Here is a 25,917-nt window from a genome sequence, read left to right on the forward strand (position 1 = left end):
TTGTGTAGTTGCTATAATTTTTAGATTACCATTCATAAAATAACTCACAATGCGTTAACAAAACAGAAAAATATTGCACTCAAAAGAAATAGCTGTTTCAAATGGAACAGTTTAGGTGTTACACTTTGACTAGATAAAGTTGGCCAAAGATTTCCCTTTCTCAGTGCTATACAACACTGTAACTAAAAGATTATTTAGACAAAAAATTTTAAAATCAAGTTTCAATTTACTCTTTTACAAATGATGCTAATGTAATAAAACCATAAGTTTCAAAAATGCTACTTTCTTAATTTTGTTTCATTTTTATGTGAAAAGTTATGTAAATGACATTGCTGCTATTTTAGTTGGTGTTTTATTGCACTGAAAACAGTTATTTCTAGGACATGAAAACAGGTTTTGCTCATCACAAACATATTAAAAATATATGAATTTTTATTTTCTTGGACGGTTTGTTAAATTCATAGAATATAAAATAATTTTCCAAGCTGAGTCAGTCGTTGCTGGACGGAATTAAAATCAATTTTACGAAAAAAATATTCATAGTCTGCTTTCAAAATGAAATATTTTTTTTTAAATGAACCTATATAAAACAGAGTGAATGTATTCCACACTCTATTTCATTTCCTTAAGAAGATAAGTATTTTATTTTAGATAAGAATAAAAATTCATTGCATTTTGGCAACCATTTTCTTCAAACAGAAACAAGTACCATATGCCAGTATAATGAAACATCAAATATTTTAAACATGTGATAAAATGATGTAAAAGTCATGAAGTGGTTTCATTTCTTAACAAAAATCTCTACTCATCAGTATGTACAAGGAAGAATGATTGTTCACAACAAAAATTATCTCTATAACAATCACATTATACTTTTAATAATCAACAAAATATGTATTTTAATAGTTCTCTCATTTATCGCACCTTCAATGCAAGAGGGAGGACCATTTATCATCATCAAATAAAACTATATGGTTACCCAAGAGAAGAAAGGAAATTTCAATGCTTAAAAATCTTAATTCATTTTATCTCATATATCTGAGGTTAAATAACAATCTACAATTCTGAGTGATTATGGAAAAACCTCATTACATTACAGTTTAAGCCACTGGTTTAGTAACCAGAATTTACCTTTGAGGGGGGGGGGTCATAAGTCTTACAATACATGTGCAATATAAATTATTATACACTGACAAAATAATTAGGAGAGCACATGGTTTTAACAAAATTGCTCAAATTGTTATTCCGAAAACTTATGCCAAATAAAGCTTCTATGTTTTAAAGCATGGCAGAAAACATACGAATCAAACTTCATATGCAAATCAACGTTTCAGTTGCCAGAAAGGATGGAACAGTAGGAAATGTGATTTCACAAAAGCCTCTTTCTTTTCACTATCTAAGTGATGAAATTCAACTCTTTGGCTTTTGTTTAGAGAAAAGGTGGCTGGAAAATGATAAAACATTTACCAGAAAGGCTTGGTACATAATCGGGAGAATGGAATCCAGGCAAACATCAAGAACTGTAGCGGATGATGTGTGAGAGACAAGAACTGTCATTACAAGACTAATCTTTCACTTATTATCATGGCAAATGATGATCACTAAATCCTCTTAACAAGATGTTGAGACAGAACAGGCAACACTACTGGACTACAAAAACGGCTTCATTTGGCAAAAGGACAAGAAGTTGCATGCCAAACAATGCGCAATAGGCTTCATCACAGTGGTAGGTACACATGTTGGCCAATGGTCTGTATCCAGTTAACAGCAAGACACTATGCCAACTGAAGAAGGTGGGCTACTAAACATCAAGCTTAAATTCAAAGTGATTGGAGTCAACTGCTCTCTGACAAGTCCTGATTCTGTTTATGGAGTGACACTAGATTCGCTTTGCTACAGGGAGAAAGTGGCACTCAAAATAACCCCATCTATGTTTGAAAAAGAGCATATTACAGATGAGGTGGTATGAGACTTAATCAGCTTAGACGGATGTACGGACCTGCATATCATCCAGAGTGGCAGTTTGATGGCCCAATGGTATTCAGACGAGATTCAAAAGCCTCATGTCATCTCAAACGTTGCAATAGTTGGAGGTTCCTTTCTGTGAAGGCAACTTAATACCAGACCTCATACGGCTCTTCTCGTGGAGAACTTTCTCCAAGTCCAACCAATACAGCATATAAAGTGGCCAGTATGCTTCTCCTAATCTCAATCGGTTGAGCATGGTTAAGACAAGGGGAAACGATGTATTGCTGCAAGACTTCTGCCTTTTTTGCTCTTCAAGATTTGGGAAATCACAGTTCTTTACAAGTGAAGCAGCATTCCCCATTCCCCAATATCATACTGTTTACGTTGTCGCCTTCACGCAGCACAGGTGTGGAACAGTCTTAACAGTTTGGGGGAACCGCATGACATCCTATATCATCTCCAAACAATGTGTTTTATCATTTCGTGTAATCACGTCATTGTCCTGAAGTGTCATTTCATGATTTTTTTTACCATTCCACAGGACTCAAGTCCCCATACATATATTTTTTGTTGTATTGAATTCAGCTACACATGTGTTTTCCATTTAAATTCCCTGAAAGTCTGGCTTGCAGTGGTTTTTTGCTTTTTCTTTTCTTTTTTGCTTGTTCTAACTTTGAGCAGTGTATTAGGATTGGAAATAGTTGTCAAAACCAAGGATTCAGGGGAGATTACCATCGACTGCTCCCAACCTGCTGTATCCCTCGTTTACCCTACAATGTGGAATTCCCTCAACTTTGAAAAGTAATGAAACTACAAATGTTTCATTAGAACCATAAACACTTCAAAATACAACTTAAATTGAATTACTGCTTTTTTTTTTTTTGCTATTCTTTGAGTTATTGTCCTCTTGCATTGAGAATGCATTATCACAAAAATTTCTAAATTCTTTACAAGCAAGAACTAATAATAAACATGATGCATAAATAGCTAAAATAACATATAAATACCAAACAACAGCATAGGAATTATAAATCTTCTATCTTGTGAAGTAAACATGAGGTACAAATGAAAGTGATGAATTATAAATTTGTCAGTCAATTTTTATACAATAATCACTAACCATATACAGAACATTAAGTAAGTTCCTGAAGTGATGAGAGTACAGTCACAACTTACAAATTGGAATGATTTTCAGTACAGCAGTCTAAGGATGAATATTTCTTCACAAATTTGGAGTTGTTACTTGATGGAAATGGGCATTTTTTTGATAATGGATAGTATGATTTTTACATAGTCCTACTTAGAAGCCCATTACGATATGTATCGGTTTTCATAGGTTTTGCTGATACACCTTCTTTGGGCATTTCTCCAGGGCCCTAAAAAATATTTTTTATTAAATATGCAAAACATTATTTCACATTAAGTATAGATAAATAAATTGATTTTACCATTTGACAAATATAGTATTCCACTTTCTTGTCTTGTCATTTCACATATTACTAAGATTAAACCGATGTTTCAACATTTTGTTCAATGTAGTTTTATTTCTTGATATTGACTAGTTAAATCTTGAAAGCAACAAAAAGAATATGTGATAAACTGTATCCATAGGAGAATTTATTAAAAATGAAATTTAGTAGTTCCGCATTAAGAAACCAAGTTCTTAAATGAGTGAGTACATAATCATCATTTTTTGAAGTCAAAATAAGTGGTTTTAAAGGGCAAAGACATGAAATGCATTGAAAGATAAAAATATAACGTTAAACTGCCTTCAAATAAATACATGACACAATCAAGAACTACCTTTTCACTACGTAAACAGATTAAGAAATAACATTTTAAACAAATTTATTTTATTGCATTTATTTAACTTCAAATAATAATAATAAAAAAAGAAAACATTGTTTTGAAAACAACACTATTAATAATCTTCTATTTTCAACGAGTAGAAAATAAAAAATATGCATTTTTAGGAATTGTGATAAAATTCTGAGAATCTGTATTTCATCTGCTATATGAACTGAATTTTTTTTTCTCATTTAAAGTACTGTTGGCCGCACTTAAACAAATACATTTTATTTATCTTTCCTGGCTGACAACTTTTGTCTTGAAACATAATAATAAATCAATATCTAATAATAGAATAAAAAATGTTTTTAATTAAAAAACATTTTAAATAAGCTAAGTAATCAAAATAGTATAATAACTAAATATATATAAGACAACTACGTATGAAAATTATAAATATGTAACTTGCAACTTGAGGTGTTAAATCTTTGTTTCGACACCTTTTTGCAGTTCATATTTTTTGGAGAAAGTGGATTCCTTGCTCAAAGTATTTTGAGAACACTTTTCTAACTTCAATTATCGTGTTTTACGTAATTAATATTTCTCAATTTCTTATCATCTGCAATGTTTATATTTCGTTGTGTTTTTTAAATTTAATTATAGACTGTCGGTTGGTAATGGCAACAAATAAAGAAACTAGATAGAATAGCGGAAATGCTTTGATGGAATATGAATGTTGTTTTCTCTTCCATTGTTTGGACGAAAAAAAACATTTAAAATTTTTACATCAATATTTGTTGTTATTTAATTTATTTTTAACATATTCAAAATTTTTCTCAGCAAAAATATATATGCAAAAGCTGACCAGTTTTATTCGATTATGCGGGGATGTCTAACATTAAACCTATTCAGAAATATTCGGTTCCCAGAGATTTTATTCGTATAAGCAGGGTATTCGTTTATCCGTTATAAGATTAAGCGAGGCTGACAGTACTGAACTTATGAATTTTAATGAGCAATTCAGGTTATATTGTTTAAAGAAAGCAAGTGACTCATTTTGTTTTGTTTATCTGACACTATTTATTATAAAAAGAACACAAACATGGTTTTCAATTTAACCATTTAGTGTGCATTTTATTGACAACTAATAATTTTCGTTTTTACTGATGATTTCATAATTACGGCAAAGAATTTTAATTCCAAACACTACTGAAAAATAAATAAATTGAAAAAAAAAACTTTTTTGATTACCTTTTTCCTGATGGAGTCAAGAATACTGTTAATATTGCGCAAAGTACTAGGTTGTACATAACGCAATAGTAATTTATCAAATGAAGGATGCTGCATAAGTAAATGATATATTCTACGACCATAGTACCTGGAAAAAAACATTTGTTATTGCATGCTATTTTCTGTAAATAGGATTTTAGTTTTTTAGATATACTATTTTAGATGTAAGAAATAATGATGTACACAGGGTTCGTACGGGTCATGGAAATCCTGGAAAGTCATGGAAAAAAAATAAGCAAATTTCAGACCTGGAAAAGTCATGGAAAATTGAAATTTTCAGTCTAAGTCATGGAAACTTATTTTCAGTCATGGAAAAATGTTCTGGGAAAAAGTAACAGTAGCTAAAAAGAGTATTAGAAATCTTGAGTGATTTAGTATTACACCATAAAGCTATTTAAACGGGAAAATTGAACGATCTCAGAAAACATTGCATCCAAGTTCGTTTCCATCACTCCTAAATCTTTATTTTAAAATTTATCAGAGGTTTTGGACAATCTTTAGTCGTGCGATAGAATACAGAAATAGGGGAATTCTAATGCTCAAAAAACAGTAGTGCCCAATATACGGCCCGCAAAACTAATCCATGCGATCCACTGGTACGTTCAGTGTCATTTTTCAAACGTGTTCTGGAATTTCTGAACCTATTAATTTAAATGCATTTGAAAATGTACAAATAAGTAAACAAGTACATTTAAATCAAAAGATTTATTTACTATGAAATGTTTTTTTTTTTTTTTTAAATAAATATCTGGTTTAGAAACATGAATTTACTAAAGAATGTGTCTTGATTTTAAAGAACCAAAAAATTGTCAAGTTGGCACTAAAAGGCAACTTTTAAAGCAAATTTATTGAAACTTAGTAATGATTCATTCAACCTTTTCCCCAATCGTCATTTTGCCTGTTTATAAAAAAATAGTCGACATTTAAGCATCATTCACTGTAGTTTTACTTAACTTAAACTTATATGATGAAAACAGGTAAAAATTATTCAGTTTTTTAGGTGTACACTGATATTTTTTCAATCACGTAGTGGCATTCACATAAAAATTTTGCTAATGCTCATTTCAAAAAAAAAGGCAAGTTTGATATTAAATAGTACTATTCTTTTCATATAACAAGGTCATGAAAATTTTCATGAAGTCATGAAAAAGTCATGGAATTTTTTCATCTAAATAGAGTATGAACCCTGTGTACAATAGAGAAACATTAAAGTATGGAGGAGAGAAGAAGGAAGACATTTTTTAAAAATATTTTTTTGTTAAATATGTATTATTCTTTAACAACAAGATTAACCTATCATTGTATTCACTTCAAAATTATTGTTTCTTTAAAATATACAAGATCATGCCACACATTTAACAGATAAATAACTTTATGCACATTATTACTAGTAACTGCAATAAAAATTTAATATTTTTTTAAAAAAGGGAACGGTGGGAAAGGATTTACTTAAATTCTTCTGAAGCAATGATGCAAACATTTATTTTACTGTAAAAAACATTGTTGTTAAAGCTGATTCTTTTTTCAAAAAACTTGCATTGTGCCAGTATTATTGCGATTTTCACTGAAATGTCAGCATTTCATATTATTCTTTGCACATCTTAACAGCTTTCCCCCCCCCCTCCCCCATTGATTGACATTAAAATTTAATCATCAACAATTATTATTAGGTGTCCACCTGCACGTCAATTTTTGTTCTAAAATTTCTATTGATTTCTGAGACATAGTAATGAATCTTACTGTTACCAATTTTCTAACCATAATTTTCTTTCTAAATAGCAAATGAAGGTATGGGAGGAGCTAAGTTAGACCACACTGTTTCAACCTTTTAAAAAAAAATCTAAATAAGTCCATCTAGTAAATTGTGGATAGACCTTTTTTTTTTTTTTTTTAACTCTCTTACAGAGGAAACATCATATTACTCAAAATTCACTAACTTTTAGTGAGGCAACTAGGCCAAGAACTAACTCTATGATTTCTTAAAGTCGTTTAACTTACAATAATATATTTTTTAAACTCACTTTATGCTATAGTTACTTATTTTTTTTCTGTTTCCATTCAGAAGTAAAATGCACAAGTATGTTTTTAGGATGTTTTAATACATTTTTTTAAAAAATGAATTGACAGGATTGAGATCTGCACTAGCTTTGAAATATGTAAAACCAACATAAAAAGTTCAGTGTACACGACATTAACTTTAATAGGGCAGTCTAATTTACAGCACACCTTTTTCTTTTGTAAAATATGAAATAAATTACTGAATGCTACAATAATTTTATTATTTTTACTAGTGACTAATGGTATTTTAATATCAACTGCAAAAATAAACATTTTTCATACCTTGTGAGAGGCATGTTGTCCATTAAAAACTGGGCTGTTGTAGGTAATAAGCGTTCGGTGACATCTTTGGCAGTGAGGATTCGTGAAGCACCCATTTTATCTACCACCAATAAAAGTGATTGAGCAGCAACTTTGCGCACTGCTCCATTCCGATGGCTGCAAACAAGAATTTATATTAATATTTACATCGACTTTCTAATTACAATTAATTAACAAAATACAACTATGGATTTAATTTTTATGACAACTTTTTTTTCCCCTTTTTTTAACCACTTTTCCTTTGGGAAAAGCTTTTTTATACATATAAAAAAGTACAATTGTGTATTACAATGATCAAGCAAAATAAAAATTTGAGAGCAATTTACGCAAATACATAAGGATTCGAATACTTCAAGAATATGTAAACATGTATTTATAGTACTACAATCATGGTAATATAGAAATGTCATGAATTTAGAAACTCTCTAAACACTTGAAATTTTACCCTTAAAAACATAACAAACATCCAATTAACAGATTATATTAAAAAGAATACTGCCATAAGAAAGTAAACAAAAGAGCAGTATCTGCAGAAATGAGGTTTTGAGGTACATTGAAAAAACTTGTTCTGAATTCCGTACTAACAATAAGGAAATGTTGGTATTTGACACATTTTTTGTGCTTTATTTTTAGCAGAAACCAAACAAGCAAGCTTGTACAATAAAGCTATAGTACAATAGTTGACAAAAATGTAAAAAAATAAATAAATAAAAAATTTCTGATATTGTCTCTACCTTCCCATGGCAGAATAGATGTGGCAAAGTAGCGACACTGAAGCAAGAAGATACTCTTAGAATTGATTACTAACCTCGGACACTTCAGGGTTTGTTTGAAGAACATTCACAATCCTAGAGCATGACCCATCTAATGATCATTCCCAAATTTTCTGTAGGAAATTAGTCCATGCAACAGACATTAATATATGGACTTCAAGCAAATATTTAAAACAAAAGATAAGTCTTGGAAAGGGACAAATCGCCTTCTTAAATTCTCGTTAAAGTGCAAAGAAGTTATTTTGTAGTCAACTTAGACAGAATTCTATTTTGAAATTCTTTGCACTGCCTACTTAAGAGAAAAAATGAGTTATTTGTTGGAGAAGAAAAGATAAAACTGTCAAAAGTGCTTTAGGTTCAAAGAACAAAATTTTTGTCCATTTTGTAAGTAAGCATATTTTAAGCATCCAAACATTTGGGGTTTAAAGTTATTTGCAGGGTTGGCTGGATTAGACCCAATGGGGTTTTTTTGAAAAAACCCATTTAAAAAACCCATTATTTAGCCCACTTTTGGGTTTTTTCAAATTTTCTAAGAAGATTTTGAAAAAAAAAAAAAAAAAAAATTAATTTAAATACTTTCACAATTAAAACTTTTTTATTTGTTCTTCACCACAGACAATGGACATAAAAAATGAATTTTGAACTTTAATAGTATTTCTTAAATCTTAACAGCATTAAAAAAAAACTTCAAAGATTTTAAATTAATATATTTAACTTTTTTCTTTAACTGGTCAATAAATAACTCAAATTATCTTGACTACGTCCTGTCACGTCTGATTTTCTCCTCTTTTTGTAGATTGTACATCGAAAACTACTCTAGCTAAAAGGCTTTCATGTGAATTGTTTTCTACAAACCAACACGTCACAAATTGTGAATAAACAAGGTATATTTTTTAGAAATAAAGAGGTTTTACAAACGGTCGGACAGGAAACAGAATAGGATGTACAGTATTTTCATTATCTTAGGAAAAAGTATAATATTTCTTACTCTGTACACAGAAATAGAAAAACAGGCAACATAAAATTCAAAGAAATGTCTTGATTAAGCTGGAATTCATTAAAAAGGGATTTTTAAACTACTTGAGGTTCTACAGTAGTTTTGCATAACAAAATGAAATACAATAAAGTAAAATGGAAAAAATTAAAAACGAACAAACGAACAATAGATTTTATCACCCGAGAAGTAACTTTGCCTTAACTGTTGGTAATCCATGGAAACAAAAAAAATCTGAAACTTCACCATTCTTGGGTTTTATCGTCTTTTATACTTTTCTTCAGAAAACGCTGAATTTTCCAGCTTTTTTTTTTACCCCAAGACAATTTTTGTGCTTACTATATATACTTACGCTACAATATGCTAGAATTACCCCACATTTTCCCTAAAAAAAGACAAAAAAACCCACATTTCTTTTAAAAAACCCAGTTTTAGTTGTTTTTTTTTGGAGTTTTATTAAAAAAAACCCAAAAAACCCTGGGTCCATGGGCTTTTTAAAAAAAACCCGGGTTTTCGCCAACCCTGGTTATTTGGCATAAAATTTTCAAAAAAGCATCAAGCATATTAGAAAAGTAAATTCATTAGATCATACTCGAGAAAAAAATTGAATACAAAGCATTAGGGAAAGATAAGTGCTCTCTTTGAATGATTTATAAGCCAAGCATAGTTTTCACAATTACTAACGCTACATAACTTGTTTCGTGCTACAAGTTTTCATATAATTTACATTACTTATTAAATATCTAAAATATATTATCTTTTATCAAGAAAAAAATTATCAAAGGACAGTTCAATGTGAAAAGAAACAAGATTTTGGTTCATTAGCAACGCTACTGAAACTTACCTAGCACCTCCAGCAATTATAGAAAGAGCAGCTTTGGAAGGTGTGATAGTTTCTATAAGCTGGTTCATTACTTTTTCAATATCATCTCTAATGAATCCCACAGTTTCCCCACATTTGCTTAAAAGAGTACTGGTGATCAGATCAAGATCCTGAGAAAAAGGTTCAAAATTTATTTTAGAAAAATAAGAAAGGCTGGTGATGATGTAAACTTTTTAATATTTGTGCAAGTAGATTACTGATTTATTTCTTTGTCCATACAAAAAATATGATGTTTTCACCAATGTATCCATTCAAGAACCTACTTTTCAACTAGCAAAGTTCAACTCGCCAATATTTTAATTTTTATAGTTCATATAAATTTTTTCATCATAAATAATTTTCTATAACTTATGCTTCATTTTAGTATCAATTTTATTTTCAAACGTTTTGAGCAAGAAATTAAATGACAGTGCTTGTGGCCATATCAATGGCTTATCCAAAAATAGTGGATTTATTCTTTATACTGAGTACATAATGGGTGCAAAAAGTAGCACTTTAGTAAGGCTTTGCATTACTGAAATGTAGAGGGAAATAAATATAACTTGAATGATGACATATATACTATAATTTATTTTTTGAGCACCAAATCGATAATTAATGAAATATGAAAATTTAGATAATTGTGAATTCGGTTCTCCTAGCCAGAATAAGCATTTTTTAAAGGAAAATCCTTGTTAAATTTTTATTGTTCATTCCTCAATCATGAAAATACATTGTTTTAGAATAAAAACTATCATCTTTTTAAAAGGAAAAGGCTTTTGTAAAGTGTGTCCATTAGTTACCCAATGATACAGTTAACTTGTGATAACTCAAAGCCTTATAACTCAAATATTGCTTTATCACGAAGTTTTCATAAGGTCTTGAAACTCCGAGAAGGCAGTACGAGCTTCAGCTCAAACTACCAATAACTTGAATATTTCAGCCGGTCCCTTGGGATTTGGAGTTATTGAAATTTGATTGCACATCATTTGAAATCCATCACCAGTTTCAGTTAAATTAATAAGTTACCATTAGATCTTGGAAACATGTGACTTTGTCAGGGTGGCGACAGGAAATGTGAAAAAAAGTTCCCTGACTTTTCCCTGATTAAGTTCACTAAATTTCCCTGATTTATGTTACCAATGGTAATGGTTTTCTTTCTTTGCTTTACTTGAAATCCATTGTATGTTTGTATAAAATGCAATATTTTAAACGTTTTAAGGTATGTAAAGTTGTTGAACTAAAGATATATTTTAAAAAGATGCGACTTTTTTTAATAAAATGTTTTTTTAAAAAAAAGACAATTTTTTTTGGGGGGGGGGAATGACCTACAAAACATATATATTAAATTTTTATACAATTTAAAGATTATAGAAAATTTTTTAAAAAAAATTATTTCCAGAAACCACTTAGCATAAGAATTTAAGAAACTATTAAAATTACTTTCAAAAGCACGTGTATTTATGATAGTTCAAAATAATTTCAATTACTTTTTAGTTCTAAGTTTTCAAACAGTATAATAATTGTTGCAAGAATAATAAGAAATAGAGAAAGAATAGAAGTAATGTAGTTATTCTTATATAACTAATTCACATATTTATGCAAAACAGATGAAACCATTTGACAACCATTCATAGGGAGCTTTTCTCTAATCAAGAACATAGGTTTTAATGAATGAATACAGCATTTTAACAATAAAAAGATAAAGATACTTTCTTAAGTACACAAGTTAACTCTATTTCAAATGATTTCAGTATGTAACTGTAACGAGAAAAAATCTTAGATTGCTTTTGTAACAAACAACTTTGAAATGCAAGGGGGAAAAAAAGGAAAAAAAAAGCAATTAGTTAATTTCAAAATATATAAAAGAAGAATACAACTTGGTTATAAAATTAAAGAATCACCAAAGTCTGAAAAAAGAAAACCTTTATAATCTGCGGTGACAACAAATTAGTATAACGGCAAAAAACAAAGTTTTTTTAATTGAAAGTTCAATTTTAGCAATTAAATTAAAAACGCAAAGAAGTAATAACTTTTAAGCTTTTATAGTATTGATTCAAAAACGAAAGATTTCTTCTTGAAATCGTGATTACAGTACGCTAATTACTTCGAGACAATGGAATAACGGCAAAGGAGCTAAGGCATAATTGAAGGCTTCCTCTTTGCCTGTATGGTTGTTTATTTTACGTAGCACTGAAAGCGTAAAAGGAAATTTCAAGCTAGGTAAAATAAACAACCTAACAGACACAAAAGCAATCTTAGGAAGTTCATCCTGTGGTTAATAAGTAAGATAATTTGACGTTGAGGAAAAAAGATGCACAAATATGCGGCAGTGTATAATCGCACCTCATTACTTTTACTTTTTTTTTTTTTTGAACAGATAATTGGCGGAAAATGCATAGGGAATTAAGAGTACTTAAATTTTGTAAAGCAAAAAAAAAATTTTTTTTCTTCAAAAAATCAATTTTCCCTGATTTTTTGTTATTTTTTTCAAAATTCCCTGATATTTCCTTGACTTTTCCCTGATTAATAAAGTTCCCTGACTTTTCCCTGATCTCCCTGATCTGTCACCACCCTGTTTGTCACTGGCTTTTTTAACACATTATTAGTGAATATGTTTTCCTTGACTATTAAAAATAAGTTTTAATATTCAAAAACAATATACACTCACAGGTTCAACACTCCTTTTCAAGGAGATGAATACATCACCGACAGCTAAAATAGCAGCTCTTGAGACAGATGAACGAAGATTTTTTACTTCAGTCAATAAGGCTAACACAACTGCATGAAGATGCGATTGAAGGACTTCTGGATGATTCTTGGAAAGTCTCTGAATTGTGCGAATACCTTCAATTTTTCCCATCCTTCAAAGTTGAAATAAAAAGTTTTAATTAGCATTTGTTTACCAAGTGAAACAAATCAAGGTACAATACATAATTATTTTACTATGAACTAAAGTTTTTTTTTTTTTTTTTTTGTAATTGCAAATAATAAATCAAAATGACAATAAAACCCCCTTCCATTTTCCTTTTTTTTTTAATTCAGAGAAAATATTTGTTTGACTAACTGGTTTGTAAGGCGTAAACTCAGTATGTACTCAATTTTCTAGTACAAAGTAAAATCATTCAAACACTCCATTAAATATTTCATAAATATAAATTCAAAAAAAATATATAATTAATTTGAATTTTGACATCTTGAATTCAAATCATGTTTTTCGAATCACGAGTGTGTGTATGTAGGCGTGTGTGTTTGTGAGGGGGTATGTGTGTTTTTGTGTAGGGGGTATGTGTATGTGTGTGTAGGAATGTGTGTTTGTGTCTGTGTGCTGGCATAAGTGTGTGGGTAGTTGTGTGTATGAATGTGTGTGTGGGGGGGGGGTATGTGTATGTGTGTGTAGGCATATGTGTTTGCGTCTATGTGCAGGCATGAATGTGTGGGTAGTTGTGTGTATGTGTGTATGTGTAGGTGTCTGTATGTATGCGTGTGTGTATGTGTTTGTGTGTGTAGGTGTGTGTGTGTGTGTAGTTGTGTATGTATGCACGTGTGTGTAGAACATGGATGCAACCTGGAGACTGCTTTCGCTATAGGAACAGCATCGTAAGGAGCCGGTCGACGGTGATGGTGCGGAGGGTGGCGGTGGGAAAACAAAATCATAGGACGCCAAAAACAGTCAACAATAAGAATAAGTGAGAACAATAAGCAATCGTGATTGCTCAAAAAAAAAAAAAAAAAAAAAAAACTGAAGAGATAAGTATTGAATACATATCTCCTATACCTTATGAACTAAATTCTGAAATTCAACATTAAAACATTTTAGTGATAAAAATTTCTGCTAACTTTGATAGTTACAGTTATCCGCAGATAAACAGCAGTATCTACAGAAATGAGTTCTTGAGATACTTTAAGACAGATTTTGCAACTGCTCTTGACCTGCCCACGGCAGTACATTACGATGGGGCTTTATTTACATGAGAGCTAAACTTTGCACTTCTTTCTTTAACATGTTAGTACAACACAGTGCTAAGCTTACATACAGTGCAGGAAAACACATTAAGACCAAGCAGGAAATGTCAATATTTTATTAGCTGCTGAGGTGAATGTAATGCAAATAATTACGTTTAGTGGAAAGGTGCTAGATGTGGAATGTCCTTCTGCACTAAATCCTTGATAAGTAAGTGTAAGCAGATCAATTCAAAAAATGCTTTATTTTTCAAATTGTGAAAGACATGTAGCCTTCAATCAAAAGCCTAAACATACACAATGATTAACCAAGAAATGAAAAGCTAACGTTTAACAAAATAAGACATTAAGAAGTAATAGGCATGAAATAGCCTGCTTAGAATTGAAAGGGGCAAAGTGCTTTTGAGAGATAAATGGTAAAATGTTATTTTTACTGTTGAAAAACTATTTAATTTTGATCAAACGGGGGAGGGGTTGGAAATTATTGGCAAATCACTTATAGTGGCCACCATAGATCTTACAGATTATATTTGCGTAAGAGAAATCAACAAATTGTAAAGAAAAAATAATTAAACTTTGTGTAATATTTTTATAGATATTATTGGTGCTGCCAGTAGTTTAGTCTTTCATAAATTTAACTGTGATATGAAATAATAAAAGCAATGAAGTTTTTTATCTGCATCTTGAAATTCTATGAACTTTGATAGTTTGAACCTGCAAACTTGGGTGAAAGTGGCCAATGTTTTGTTACTACGCACCTTTTTGGCTTTCATACCATTGCATTGAAATGATTTCTTACCAAGTATCCGTTGAAAGTGACTTTAATGCTTTCTTCAGAGCTTCATTTGGATTAGGGTAGGAAGCAGCTTCATTACTTGATTCATCAAACAGTGCTAAAGAGCTGGCAGCTAAATTATATTTAGAAGAATGTGAATTTTTCCCATGTGACTGATTTCTAGGAAAGAAAAATATAGTAATTTATTTCTCATGCCTTCATTGAGAAAAAAAAAAACATTTACAAACAACACTAATAAAGAGAAGGTTTGTAAAAGGATTTTTGAAAAAGGAACTATAACCTGAATAGATAAATTACTTCTATCTTTTTTTTAAACTTAAAAATATGAAACAATAACACAAGTGCTATAGTTGGGGGGAGAGGGATGCGGATCTCGAAAATAAATGTTTTTTTTTATTGTAAAAATAATGGAAATGTAATGTAAATTTGTTTCAAACACCACCTTTTCTTTTGGTTAATCACCCCAAACTCCAAAGAGAGTTCCCGCAATATGTTTTCTCAACTACAGTACTACAACAGGAAATCGAAAAAGAGTTGCAGCATCTGTATATTCATAATGTCAAGTAATGAATTGTAAGAAATTTCATTTGCACCAAGTGCCAATAACAAGGTACAAATTTGCATTGGAAACTGCATTTCATTAGAAGCTTGTGTTCATTTATGCTTGTTGTGAAAAACGCCCCAAGAACTGATTTAACTGATTAGTAAATTTTCTATAAATCAGCTGAACTTGAACACCTCACAGTAGTCTTTATCAGTGTGTCGCAGTTCGACCTGTTTTGATATTTTGCGTGAGTTTGTTTGTAGTGATAAAATCTTATTCATGTTGTGTTTACATTTTAACAAGTTTTTTTTTTTCTGTTATCTAACATATGTAGTTTATGTGTTGAGTATAGTTAATGCACAGGTAAATGTTCCTGTGTTTGTCAAAGTGTGCTTGTGTAACAATTTCTTCATGAAAGAATATCCAAAGTAAGTTCAATTAGTTACACTGCCCCACAACATACGGAAAGCGTTAAAGATGTTAAATGTCTGGTAAGAATTTTTGAACTTAGAAGCTTACTTTGACGCAAAACACTTGTTTTGTTTAAATACATAACGTAAAGGTTTTCAATGATAATTATTTTGGCATTAGATGATAACTGCAGAAGACAGAACAACCATCTTTTTAAACATTTCTCAGTGCTGATTTAGATTTTACAATAAAAAGTAGGTTTCTCTTGCAAAGGATTTTTAGATTTTTAATCTGCAATGCAGACTGTGGAAAAAAATTTGCTGCTGGGGTCATGCAGTGAAAAAAAGTTGCATTATTTGACGTTTTATTGATTGAGGTTTACATATTGATTTAAACAATTTGCAGTTTTTCAATTATAAAAATCTAAAGAGCTTAATTTTGCCTTCCGACTAAAAAGGATAGATTTAAAAAGGCTTAACAATGCAAAATCAAAACTAACAAGCATCAAAACTGTAACTAAACATTTAAAAGGTCTTCACAACTACATGAAACTATTGCTTATGACAGCCAAATTAAAACATTAAATTACAACTTACTGTGCAAACTTTCGAATTGTACTAGGAGTTTTCAATGAAGAGGAACGAGAAAGAGGTTTGGCAGAACCTGATAGGGGAAGGAAAAAAAACTTCTATCATGCATCAATATTTTTTTATAAATATACAACAAAAATACAAAAAATAAATACAGTCGGACCACCATATATCGAAGTAGTAAATTGCGGGGAAAAAATTCGATATATAGAAATTTCGATACATAGAAACGATTTTATTTTATTTTAAAAATCTCCTAAACCATTAAAATTAAAGCTAATTTTCGTGTATGAAACCTAATTTCTAATTGATAGGAGCATCGGATTAAATGAAAGTTAATAATTAAAAAAATAACAGAAATTACATTTTTGCGCTTTATACATCTTCATTCTTCGGCAATTCAACTTGATCTGCAACATTAGTTGGTTTTCGTTTTGACAAATTGAGAGAAAAGTAAAAAATTAATCTACTTAACTTGAATGCTTTTTACTGCAGCTAAAACGATTAGGAACGATAATTAACAGACAAAAGGGATGACTTGAAACTGATTTTACAATGTTACTGGTTACAACTAAGATATTTAAAATGAATTTGATGGAATTTAATAACTCCAGAACGAAACAACGACCTATCTACACACCCCTCAACCCCAAATTCCTTATGAGTTTCGTAGCAACCTTTAGTGAACATAATTTTCTCCCCTAACCTTTATTTTTCATGAGACTAACAGTCTAAAAAGGAAAAAAATCTACGAATGTCTCGAAAAAAATTCGATATATAGAGATTTTTTTCGATATATAGAAACAATTTTTCTATGTAATGAACATAGAAATTTGCTAGGATTTCGATATGTAGAAAATTTCGATATGTGGAAGTTCGATATATGGAGGTTCGACTGTAAATAAATAAATAATCTGGCATAACATAAAGTGAAACATAATATTATAAAATATTATACGTCACCTGCTTCATTTTGAGTTTTCAAATCATTCGCTTTCCATTTCTGCTTTGAACATTTCATGACTCATGGGATACATTTTTTAAAGAATAAACATACATTTTCCAAGAAGTGTTTTAATAGACGCTTTGGGTAAATAAAAGTGAGCTATGCTTTACACATATTTTCTAAAAACTCAAATAAAAAAAAGTGTAAAGAGTTGAGCGAATAAATAATACAAATAAAATCAATTACAGAAACAAATGACTAGATTTACACTTGAAATACAAATAATTAAAGTTTTTAATTTAATATTTGTTTTCAAGGATATGCATTCATAAATTTAAAAAAAAAAAAAATTAACAATCTTTTTGTTTTTTAACAAATCTTACAAAAAATGACCAATTCTTTAAAACTATTGAACAGAAGTTATAATGTTTAACTGATAATTCAAAATAAAAGAATCTTCAAATTGGCAGCAACATTGATATAAAACTACTGGTGAACAGCAAAACTGTTAAGCCAGTTCTAAAACTATTTTTATCTTTCTAACACTCTAAGAGCGACTTCTCAATAAATATTTCATTTTCAAAACTAAGTACCAAACAATTAAGTGCTCATTCTTTTAAAAGCTAGCAGTTTTCAAAAGAACTGTGTGGCTAATAACAATAACTTATATTAACAATGAATAAAATAAATATATAAATAAACTGTTATCAGAATAAAAAGTGAAATTATTCAATTTTAAGCTAGCATATGTCAAAATAACTTTCATTGTTTAGAATGATCCATATTAGCAGGTCCGAAAAAGGTTGAAATTTCAAACATGTAAAGCAATTTTCTACAAACCATATGTATTTTAAAAATAGTTTTTTTAACAGAAAGGTATTATGAAAATTCAATTAAAACGCTTGAGATGTTCTTCAAGTTTTCGTGAAGATTACTCATATTTTTAGAATAAATCAAAATTCATAGAATAAAAAACATTAAAATTCTAGCCAGAAAAGTAATTTCCTGTAAACCATGCCTTTCAATCTTTAAAAAAATATTCAAAACAATTAAGACTTAAAAAAAAAAAAAACTAGAAGAGAATTATGTTTATTATTAATGAATTTAGATTATGAATTTCTTAGAGACAAATAGTCTGCTGACTAGTTTGCAGTACGAGTTCAGGATTTGTTTATTATTTTTATGAATGACATCAATGAAAATATTTCTGGAAGCATGAATTGTTTTGCTGATGCTGCAGAAGTTATGGGGAACATAGAAAATGAAGAATAAGTAAAACAGCTTTAAGGGGATTTAGATCATTTTACTAAGTGGGCGTATAGGTGGGGTATGGCAGTTAATACAGGGAAATGTCAAGTGCTACACTTAGGTCATGAAAATAAGTGTAGGAGTTATCATTTACAGGGTTTGGTCATTAGTCAGGCAGAAAATGTTATTGATCTGGGTATATTAATAAATCAGGACTTCAAGTTTAGTCAGCAGTACAGCATTGCAAGTAATAAAGTCAACAGAATGCTTGGGTTTATCAATAGATCTATTTCAAACAAATCTAAGAAGGTTCTTCTGCCTTCATATATGAGTTTAGTAAGACCTCATTTGGAGTATGTTGTTCAGGTTTGGTCGCCTTATCTGAGGAGAGATATTTCTGTATTGGAAAGGATTCAAAGACTACTAAGTTCATAGGCTGTCTAGACTAGTAAGAGGACTTTCAGACTTAGATTATGATACCAGACTTAATAGGCTTATTATGTATAGCCTGGAGCAAAGGAGAGTCAGAGGGGACATGATTCAGTTGTTTAAATTTTATCAAAATGAAAGATTTTAATGGATTAAATTTTTGCAAGGAAAGCAGGACGAGGGGTCATTGTTTTAAGCTATTCAAATCTTAGGCAAACCTGGAAATAAGGAAAAACTACTACTGTAGTAGGGTTGTGGGCACTTGGAACAGCTCACTGGAAGATGTAGTAATGAGCAAGGGGGTGGATAGCTTTAAGAGGGCCATTGATCTTCATTGGGGGCTAATAAATTGACTAGGGCCTAGCTAGGCCCAGAGCATGTTGCTGGTCATCACATTTGTATTTGTATTACTGTATACTTATTATTATTTAATTATTACATTAACTTACAAAAAAAAAAAAAAAACTGCTTTACCTTTAGTTCTGCCAGATTCTAATCTTTTTTCTTGATGAGTAACTGGAGATGTTTTGACTGGTGTTTGTTTGATTAATGGCGTTGCAGGTTTGGGTGGCAAAATTGGACTCTCCTGCTTAGGTGTATTAACAGTAGTTTCAGTTGTACATGATGAATCTTTAAGCTCTTCAATTGAAATAGGCAAAGGATCATCCATAGAAGATGGTATCCTTTCAGAATTTTGGACTGTTTGTTCTTCTTGCATCTTTGGCTCCACCAAATCTTTTTCTCTGTTCATTCTTCTTTCTTCAGCTTCTTTCATTATTTCTTGCTGTCGTTTCAACATTTTCTCTCTCGTTATCTTTGCTATGGATATATTTCCATTGTCCTAAACAATATTTTTAAAATTATGAGTCATATTTTACAAAAGTCTCAATATATAAAAAAAAGTTTCCAAACAAAAAGTGAGAAGCAGTTAAATATAAAGTATTTCCCCATTTAAAAGTTAAAGTTTATTATATTTTGGTTCTTTTAGTCGTTTTTAGCCAACTTTCCACTTAAAGTTATTTTAAAAAAAATTAAATAACGATATGAAAGGTGACATTATGCATTGTAAAAATATCACAAGTACAAAAAAAAGAGTTAAAAAAATGAAATAATTAAATAAATATCGAAAAATTAAAGATTGGAAACTAGGGTATTGAGATGGAGAAATGAATGTCTGTCGGTCTTTAATAACTTTTGAAGGAATTGTCCGATTTGCACAAACATTTTTTTGCTTGAAGATTTTGGCAAGGACACATTATTCCCATTATTCATTTTTTATTTGAACAATTCATTTTGTTTAATTTTAAAAAGTTCAAAAATATTTAACACTCATGCCTACAAGGAAATTTAAAACAAATGCAAATCTCAGACTTAAAGGCGGATTTGCTTGAAGCAAAATTTGTTGGAGAAGCTCATTACAAAGAACAAGTTCATAAAATACCACTCAAAATAAACACTTAGAAAAAATGTAACATTAAGACCTGCGTAGAAATTTAAGGCAAAGCTAGATCTCGAACTTAAACGCGTCTTTGATTCAAACAAACTTTGTTGGAAAAAGTTCTTAAAGAAGAATATGTCTAAAAATGAATGTTCAAAATGAACAATTCAAAATTTTTAACATTCACGCTAAGGCGGGGGGGGGGGGGGGATTTCAGGAGACAGCTGTTGATCAGAATGTTTAAAAAAATTTTTTGATTTGGTTGTTTTGAGTGCAATTTTTAAACCATTTAAAGAATTTTTAACATTAATCCCTGCAGGACATTTTCAAACAGTTCTATCTAAGAAACTAACAACACTAAAAAAAGTTTTGGGGAACCAAAAAATAAAAAATTGTGAAGATTCTGAATAATTTCTCCGTTTTTGGTAACGTAGAAATCAAGAAAATTTAGTTTAAATGCCCGAGGCATTACTAAAAATCGTAAAAATTATTTTAACTCTTAAGACTTATTAAAATAATTTTAGACCAAATAATATCAGTTAGAGAATAAATTTCTTGCGAATCAAGTGTCTAATTCATCTAAAATTGCGCACCCCCTCCCTCCCCCTCCTTTTTTTTTTGTTTCTGAACTTTGCTGAATGGCTTAAAAAGAAATAGGGATTGAAAAATTAAGATTTTAAAAATCATTAAAAATGCCTTCAATTTACAGCTTTTATTGTTGATTTCACGGCGCAAATGAAAAGAAAATTTACAATTTATTAAATTTGTTTAATTGCAGGGATCGATGACTTTCTTTGCATCAATCTCAACAAATTACAGGCAAGATACCGCATTGAACAATCGCGAAACAATAAGTTAGGTTGGCAAAAATTTACACAAATATCAACCTTAAGTAAAAATAATAATAATAATTAATTTTAACATCAATTTTTATAAAACATTAAACATCGGGAAATTACTAATAATAAAAAATCAAAATAAATAGACTGAAGCGAGAGAGCAGTTGATTCGGCTTAAAAGTGGGAGTCTGCCACCAAAATCGGGTTAGGCGGTAACTGTGTAATGAAACAAGACGATTATCAGTAAAGACACATATGTGTTTTTTAAACTGTTCTTATCCCTTCAAAAGCTAATTCGGGTTTGTTCGAAGCCTGAGATATATATAACTGACAGAGATACAGTTATTGTAGAAAATTTATGTTGACATAGGAAGGAAAGTAAGTTCCTTTTAGCTCTGGATGAACTTCCTATAAAAGTAACGAATGTAATCCGGCAACAGGAAATTCTATAGCCGAAATTTACTTATAATTCTGAATAATAGCAACAATAAGAAAAAACCGTAATAGCGAAACGAACTCTTTTCGGGATCGGAAAAACACGATCTTTTTAAACACAAAAACCGCACCTTTGAATCGTAAACATGGGTATTTAAGCAAACAATTAACTAATGACTTATTTGGACGTTAGATCTGCCTGTTGTTCATCAGAAATAAATCCTATTTAGAGCCATCTGTTTACTTAAATTGCTCTAACAGAATCGATAAGAAAAGATGCTTGGGCCGGGGAGGGAGGGGGGATATTCAACTAGCGCCGTCTCCCTCACCCTGACTTCATCCGAAAAAGAATCCTTTCAAAAGGATTAAAACAAGCCGCTTCAGTGCTGCCTGATATCGCCATACTGATGGCTAGTGCTGAAAATATAAAGGAAATAAAGTAAAATTCTAGATTTAAAAAAAATTCTTGATTTTCCCCGCACTAGACTATATAGGGCGCCAAATAATTGTTCTTACATTTTGTAAGCAAAGTGCAATGATTTCTTTGTCTAAAAATTGCAAACATGATCAAAATTCAGTTAGTTAAGATTCGCGAAAAATTCCAAGGAATATTTCGAAAATCCAAGGAGTTCCAAGTACGTTGGAAACAGATTTTATCCCCTAGTAGTTTCCAAGGATCGCAGGATATATATATATATATATATATATATATATATATATATATATATATATATATATATATATATATATATATAACATTCTTTAGCTTTTTGAAGAAAATATAACTAGTAAACTTTTATTTTAATTTGTAAGCAATGCAATTTTTCCAGAACCCCCCCTCCCTCCCTTTCTCCAACACACCTGTAATTTTCTGAAAATTTTGCCTCCTTATGTAAAAGTTAAGTTTTCTCTACCAAAACTGCCAAAAACGCTAATTCGGCTTTTAATTTCTCTCCTGTAATTAAAGTCCTACAAAGACAAGATCCCATTAAGAACACTTTCGATCACGTCACCTTACGAACAAAAAAAAAGATCATAAACGATTCATCTGTTTAGGAGCTACGATGCCACAGACAAGTACAGAGATAAATACGTCAAACTTATAACCGCCTTGTTGCGTCGTGTCGGGGGTAAAAAAATTAACTGAAAATTAACTAAATTTAAGGATGGAAATAAGTTCGTCGATATTTTTAAATACAGAATTATGTCCTCAAGACGGAAAAGTGGCACCCATGGACATTATTATCGTTATCTTCCTGGATATTGCAAAAAATATATAATGCTAGCATAATCTAATCTTTAAATGATAATATTTTTGCTGGAGTTTTTGAGTCTGCACCACTTTTTATAAGCAAGAGTTGGGTTTATCTGAAAGACATCTATAGTTTACTTCTAAGTATAAAACATTAAAAGTAAAATCTTACTACAATATTTAGAGGGGATGTGACAATATTCCTCCCATAGCCAGCAGGAGAATTCATACGCATTTCATAGACTTCGGGCATGGCATCAACAGATTTTTGCCAGTTGTCTTCTTTTGGGAGCTCACTAGAGCCCGAATGAAGAATTTCCCATCGGTTACTTTCAGAGGCAGTTATTTTTCCTTTCTCTCCTAAAACAGCTGTAGGAGGGAGAAACGACTCTTACATTACAGTAATTAGTTTGAGAGCATTGCTGTGAATGAAACACAGTATAGTTATAGAACGCTTAATCATGCCAAAAAGTACAGTATTGTCATTCAGCTGAAGTTCTGACTGGTACTTTTTAATCTCAGATACTTTTAAGCAATACACTGAATTAATTTCAGAAAATATTGGATTTTTATCACAAATAAAATAACTAAGTATTCATCAGCGTTATAAAAAAAAAAAAAAAAAAATAAAATGCGTATTAATATGTCTGCTGAATATAACAATAACGTATATTTTTTGTAAATTTTATTGCTTTCATGAGATATCCTATACATAGACAAATAATCAACATTATTAATTGATGGGATGATTCATAAAATTATTTTTCAAGGACATGAAAAGAACGCAAACATTTATATGCGTACTAACTTACGAACAACTAAAACTCGATTTTTATCACCTTTTTTCCGAGACCATTTTAACGTTTTTTGTCGAGACATCTGTGAGTATGTATCTCGACTAACACAAAAACGGTTAATCTAAGAAGTTCGAAATTATGAATTCAAGACCTGTAAAACGGAGCTGTGAACCTCTTTTTCTGGTAGCAATCAGAAGTTGCAAAAAGATTTTTTTACTCGTATTTTGCTTGTGGCAAATAAATGCTAATTTCAAGTAGTTTTCCATATCAAGATATTTTCTCCAAAGCACAGCTCAACCCATCTTGATAATTTAGAGAATTTTAGAGCCATTTGGCGAATGTTGGTGACAATGCTTCTAGTTATCTTTTTATTACTTTATTGTACACGGTTAAAGTAGTTTTGTGGTAAAAAAAATAGATAAACATTATTTGTTACTATTTTAATACTGTTATTGCCAAAACTAAACCAAGACCACACGCAAATTCAACTTTATTTATAGTAAATATATACATAATTTAATGAGCATACAAGGTGTCCTCACCATCCCCCGTTCAATGTTCTAGTTCTCAAAATAGTTAAGTAGATCAACAATATTGTGGATAAAACAATATCAATACAAAAAGTACATGGAAAGCTATGCTTTTCAAAAGAATAGAGGATAACTGTAAGTAAAGATAGAAGAAATTATCCCCCACCCCCTCCCATTTTTTTTAACCTTCAGTGATGAAGGTAGGACGATGGCATGCCCACGTTATATCAATCAAGAACAATGAGTCGAAACTGAATCACACTACTCCGATTCCACAAATACTTTCACTTTCGAATCATGAAAAAGAAAAAATAAATTAAAAAACAAAAAAAAATAAGTTGCACTACAGCGCAAATCCATAAAAAGTAAAAAATACTTTCAAAACTTACCAACTCCGAAGACATTGACATCATTCAGGTGAACCGGTGTAGGTTGCGCAATGACGACTCCGCCAGGACTAGGCCGGAAATACGAACCGATGTTACCCATGTTCTTTGTAGTGGGGGCATAAGCCCCGTAAAGGACTTGATTGGCAGAATTCACATCACTCTGGAACTGTCCTAAACTATTAAGAGACGGGGATCGGACTAGAATCGGTTGTCTTCCGAGGGGTGAACCAGAAGGGGAGATCTTTCTCCTGCAAATACAAAATGTAACCAATCCTTAAAAAACATCTTTTGGTTAGTTCAGATTAAAACAATCTAATCAGTAAAGCATGAAAAGCTGCACCAAAAAGTCATATTCATTACATTCTTATTCTGCAGGGTGACAAGAAATGACTTCGACACACATAATATACAATAACTTTAATGCTAATGAAAACATTACGACCAAACTTCAAAATAAATATGAATACATTATTTCGTCTAATATATTTACAAATTTTCAAAGTGGCTACTTTTAGGATTAATACAGAGTTTTAAACGTGTCACCAAATTTTCGGCTCTGGGCCGCAACTCACTTACTGATCCCATGCCTTGCATAAGGATTTCTTTTGGGATGCGTAAGTTTTATGAAGTTTAGCACACATCCTTGTCTCCATGATGGATCAAACAGGGGGGGGTTTGGATCCCAATCCATTGGATTTGGATCTGGGAAATACGGTGGCCATTCTTGAGCTCCAATGAAGTCCGGAAAATGTGTCTTGCACCAATAGTGAGTGCCTTTAGCTCCGTGTGCAGGTATGGAATCCTGTTAGAAGGTCCATCTCTTGTTTCCAAAGAACTTTTGCGACCAAGGTAAGACAACATCTTCCAAAATCTGTTTGCGATATGTTTCTTGACTAATTTTATTCCCTGATCAACAAAAACAAGTGATATTTTCCCTCTAGCACATATCCCACTCCAGAGCATTAGACTAGGGTCGTTGACGCCATTCAACAGCGTAAGAAGGTCCTGAAGACAAGATTGTGTGCAAAACTTCATAAAACTTTGATATCCCTAAAAAAATCCTTATGCAAGGGGGATAAAATATTAATAAGTGAGTTGCGGTCCAAAGCCGAAAATTTGTAAATATATTAGACGAAATAAAGCATTCATATTTATGCTGAAGTTTGGTCGTAATATTTTCATTAGCATTAAAGTTATGGTGTCCAAGTTATGTCTTGTCACCCTGTAGAATCAGTTAATTTAAACGCAATACAAAA

The 25,917-nt window shown here is 30.8% G+C and overlaps 1 protein-coding gene across 1 annotated transcript; it reads right to left on the reverse strand.

The window, feature by feature from the left end:
* Positions 1 to 4: 4 nt before the first annotated feature.
* On the reverse strand, positions 5 to 25,012 carry LOC129220661 (TOG array regulator of axonemal microtubules protein 1-like). The gene is made up of 11 exons (XM_054855089.1): positions 25,002 to 25,012; positions 24,662 to 24,909; positions 23,118 to 23,314; positions 19,456 to 19,822; positions 16,365 to 16,431; positions 14,817 to 14,972; positions 12,726 to 12,918; positions 10,037 to 10,185; positions 7,387 to 7,542; positions 5,008 to 5,134; positions 5 to 3,344 (listed from the first exon to the last, which is right to left on the reverse strand). Exons 1-11 carry the CDS (start codon positions 25,010 to 25,012, stop codon positions 3,255 to 3,257), a joined length of 1,761 nt encoding a protein of 586 aa, XP_054711064.1. The 3' UTR covers positions 5 to 3,254.
* Positions 25,013 to 25,917: the final 905 nt, after the last annotated feature.

This window comes from Uloborus diversus, chromosome 4 (genome assembly GCF_026930045.1).
Source record: "Uloborus diversus isolate 005 chromosome 4, Udiv.v.3.1, whole genome shotgun sequence".
Classification (NCBI taxonomy): domain Eukaryota; kingdom Metazoa; phylum Arthropoda; class Arachnida; order Araneae; family Uloboridae; genus Uloborus; species Uloborus diversus.

Excerpts from the sequence above, each read along its gene's own strand:
- LOC129220661 (XM_054855089.1), bottom strand. Across the intron at positions 14,973-16,364 it reads ACAATTCGAAAGTTTGCACA|AAATCAGTCACATGGGAAAA; the intron begins GTAAGTTGTAAT and ends TTTCTTTCCTAG. Across the intron at positions 7,543-10,036 it reads ATAATTGCTGGAGGTGCTAG|CCATCGGAATGGAGCAGTGC; the intron begins GTAAGTTTCAGT and ends TCTTGTTTGCAG.